At 39.3% G+C, this 3,632-nt stretch overlaps 1 protein-coding gene across 1 annotated transcript in view; it reads right to left on the bottom strand.

Annotated features, from left to right (window-relative positions):
- Npepps (aminopeptidase puromycin sensitive) overlaps positions 1–3,632 on the bottom strand; it is an 80,305-nt gene that overhangs the window by 29,279 nt on the left and 47,394 nt on the right. Inside the window, exons 10-11 of the mRNA XM_026789824.1 lie at positions 2,646–2,877; positions 1,473–1,480 (exon numbers count right to left, since the gene is read on the bottom strand). Coding sequence (XP_026645625.1) covers positions 1,473–1,480; positions 2,646–2,877 — 240 coding nt within the window. The remainder of the gene's footprint in view (positions 1–1,472; positions 1,481–2,645; positions 2,878–3,632) is intronic.

Genomic DNA, 3,632 nt, shown 5'->3' with positions numbered 1-3,632 from the left:
AAAAAAAAAAAAAAAAAAAAGCTTTCTAAGAAAACCCTTCTAACTCTTCTGCCTTTAATTTAGTCAAAAAATATAAATCCTCAAAAATAAGAGTAACTGACTTAAATAAGACAGAATATATGGCATAATCCCTATTGTTCCCAGGCCAGGCTTTAATCCTGACTGTCCTTTGATGAAAGGCAAGCTATTAAAGTTCCATTTATTTTTTTAAAAAAGATTATTTATTTATTTATTTATTTATTTATTTATGCAGTATCCTGCCTGTAGGCCAGAAGAGGGTACCAGATCTCAATATAGGTGGTTATGAGCCACCACGTGGTTGCTGGGAACTGAACTCAGGACCTCTGGAAGAGCAGTCAGCGCTCTTAACCGCTGAGCCATCTCTCCAGCCCTCCATTTATTCTTGAGTGTACCTGTTAAGAGTATCATGATGAAAAAATTTTGATGTTTTTCCACAAATTATAAAGGTTTAGAACAGTTGTTCTCAACCTATAGGTCAAGAACCCTTTTCTGGTGGTCAAATGACCCTTTCACAGGGGTTGCACATCAGATATTTACATTATGATTCATAACAGTAGCAAAATTACATGTATGAAGAAGCAAAAAAATAACTATGGTTGGGGATCGTCACAAAACAAAGAACTATATTAGAGGGTGACAGTATTAAGAGGGCTGAGAACCACGGGTTTAGAACAATAATTAAATACAAAGCAGGATTATAACTCCAGTTCTTTGTATGCAAAATTTATAAACTACATGAGCTTCCTAGCTCTTAAATACAGTCAGACGGCAGTGGCGCAAGCCTTTATTTATTCCCAGCACTCGGGAGGCCGAGGCAGGTGGATCTCTGTGAGTTTGAGGCCAGCCTGGACTACAAGAGCTAGTTCCAGGACAGGCTTCAAAGCTACAGAGAAACCCTGTCTTGAAACAAACAAACAAACAAAAAAGCAATTACAGGAAAATCACTCATGATGTTCAGGCTAGCCTTGGCTACATAGTGAGTTTTAGGCTAGCCAGGATCACAAAGCAAAATCTTTTTTTGAAAAAATATTAATTTATTTATTTATTATGTATACAATGTTCTGTCTGCGTGTATTCCTGCAGGCCAGAAGAGGGCACCAGACCTCATTACAGATGGTGGTGAGCCACCATGTGGTTGCTGGGAATTGAACTTAGGACCTTTGGAAGAGCAGGCAATGCTCTTAACCACAGAGCCATCTCTCTCCAGCCCCATAAAGCAAAATCTTATCTCAAAACCCAACAAATAGGGGGCTGGAAATGGCTCAGCGGTTGAAATCACTGGCTGTTTTACATGGGACATAGATTCAAGTCCCAGTACCCACATGGCAGCTCACAACTGTCTGTGTAACTCGAAGATCTGATATCCTCACACAGCTATACATGCAGGCAAAACATCAAAGTACATAAAATAAAAATAATTTTTAAAAAATGTGTTAAAAAATAGTAATTACAAGATAGCCTGGTGGGTAAAGAGTTAAACCACACAAGCCTGACAAGTTTGAGCCTCAAGACTTACAGAGGAGAGCCAGGCGGTGGTGGCGCATGCCTTTAATCACAGCACTTGGGAGTCAGAGGCAGGTGGATCTCTGTGAGTTAGAGGCCAGCCTGGTCTGGTCTACAAGAGCTAATTCCAGGACAGGTTCCACAGATACAGAGAAAACCTTGTCTTGAAAATCCAAAAAAAAAAAAAAGACTTACAGAGGAGAGAACCAGCTCTCAAAAATCTTCTGATATCCCCACACATGCTGTGGCATGTGTTCCCACCAATGTAAAAATAATAATAATAACAATAATGATGATGATGCCAGGTTCCACAACTTAAAAAATAATAATCAAGTCGGGTGGCGGTGGTGCATGCATAAATTCCAGCACTTAGGAGGTAGAGAGAAGCAGATTTTTTTATTGAGTTTGAGGCCAGTCTGGTCTACAGAGTGAGTACCAGGACAGACAGGCTCCAAACCTACACCAAGAAACCCTCTCGAAAACCAAAACCAAAGCAAACCAAAACAAAGCCAAAGCCAGGCAAGACGGTATACACCTCACTCCCAGTACTCCCAGTACTTGGGAGGCAGAAGCAGGAGGCTGAGTTGGGGGACCAGCCTTCTCTACAGAGTGAGTTCCAGGCCTGGAACTAGTTCTTGTAAACCAGGCTGGCCTCGAACTCACAGAGATACGCCTGCCTCTGCTTGGGATTAAAGTGCTGGGATTAAAGGCGTGCGCCACCACCGCCTGGCTGGAAATCTCTGTCTCAAAAAAAAAAAACCAAGAAGAAAGGAAAAGAAACAAAAACCCACAGCCTATTAATAACTAACAAAGTTAACTACAAGAGGTGAGGACAGGCCAAGAACTAGAGAAACACACTGTGCATTGATGACACTGAACTGTGTCCAGAATCGTTGTTGAAATCAGTTACAGTATTACTCAATAGACATGGTTTTCTCATCAAAACTGCCCACGGTTTCTGCCTCTACAAAAACAAAATTTATTCCCTACCTTAAAGAGAAATGTTATTTAGAACTTATTTGTTACTTATTCGTAACAGTTTCAAGCAGGGAAATATGAGCTATAAATAAATAAATGAACAAACAAATAAATCATCCATGTAGCTTTCTTTTCATTTCAGCATCCTAAGCATATTGACACATAATAAATTATGTATTTCACTAAAAGGGTTGGGGAAGTATAGCTCACTTCAATAGGATGGCTGTTATCTAAGGCGTCAAGTTCCTGGGCACGAGTATAGTCTGCAGAAACAAATTGCGTCCAGATATCATACTCGGGAAAGCAGTGGTCTACACAAAGATACTCAATCCAGGATGCAAAGCCTTCGTTCAACCACAGATGAGTCCACCATTCCTGAAAAGAAAAAGGCAGAAACAAATGAAGAAAACAAACTAATAGTCATTCCATTTTTTGAACAGCATGTCTCCCTTCTATTATACTTGAAAATTTATAATTTAATAAACTAAAATTCAACAGAAGCAAGTTAGTAAAGAACCCATATTTGAGAAGAGAAAAAAGGGATAAATGCCAACTGGTGTAATAAGGAACTTCTTACTGCCAGAAGTAAAAAGGAGAAAGGAAGAGACTTAAGTGTACAGAAAGGGAAACAGAACACATAAGCAAAGAAGAGACCAGATATAAAAACCTCACCGTGCAAAAAAAAAAAAAAAAAAACTGTTTGTTATTTTCATTTTTTATGTATTTTTATTTCATGTGCATTGTTGTTTTGGCTGCATGTATGTTTATATGAGGGTGTGGATCCTATGGAATTGGAGTTACAGTTAGTTGTAAGCTGCCATGTGGGTGCTAGAAATTGAACTCTGGAAGACAAGCCAGTACTCTTAACTGCTGAGCCATCTCTCCAGCCCCTATTGGGGTATATGCTCTTATAATCCCAGAATTTGGGAGGATGAGGTAGGAGGATCATTTGTTTGAATTACAAAGTGAAATTTTGTTACCTAGCCTTGCCACAAAGAAAAAAGTTTTGGCCAGGCATGCTGGCATATACCTTAATGCCAATACTTAGGAGTCAGAGACAGGTGGTCTCTTGAAATTTTGGGTCACTGGGTCTACATAGCCAGTTCTTTTTTTTTTTTTTTTTTTTTTTT

This window comes from Microtus ochrogaster, unplaced genomic scaffold, assembly GCF_000317375.1.
Source record: "Microtus ochrogaster isolate Prairie Vole_2 unplaced genomic scaffold, MicOch1.0 UNK31, whole genome shotgun sequence".
NCBI lineage: Eukaryota > Metazoa > Chordata > Mammalia > Rodentia > Cricetidae > Microtus > Microtus ochrogaster.
The sequence above is the reverse complement of the archived record's forward strand: the minus strand, read 5'-3'. Positions and strand labels throughout refer to the sequence as shown.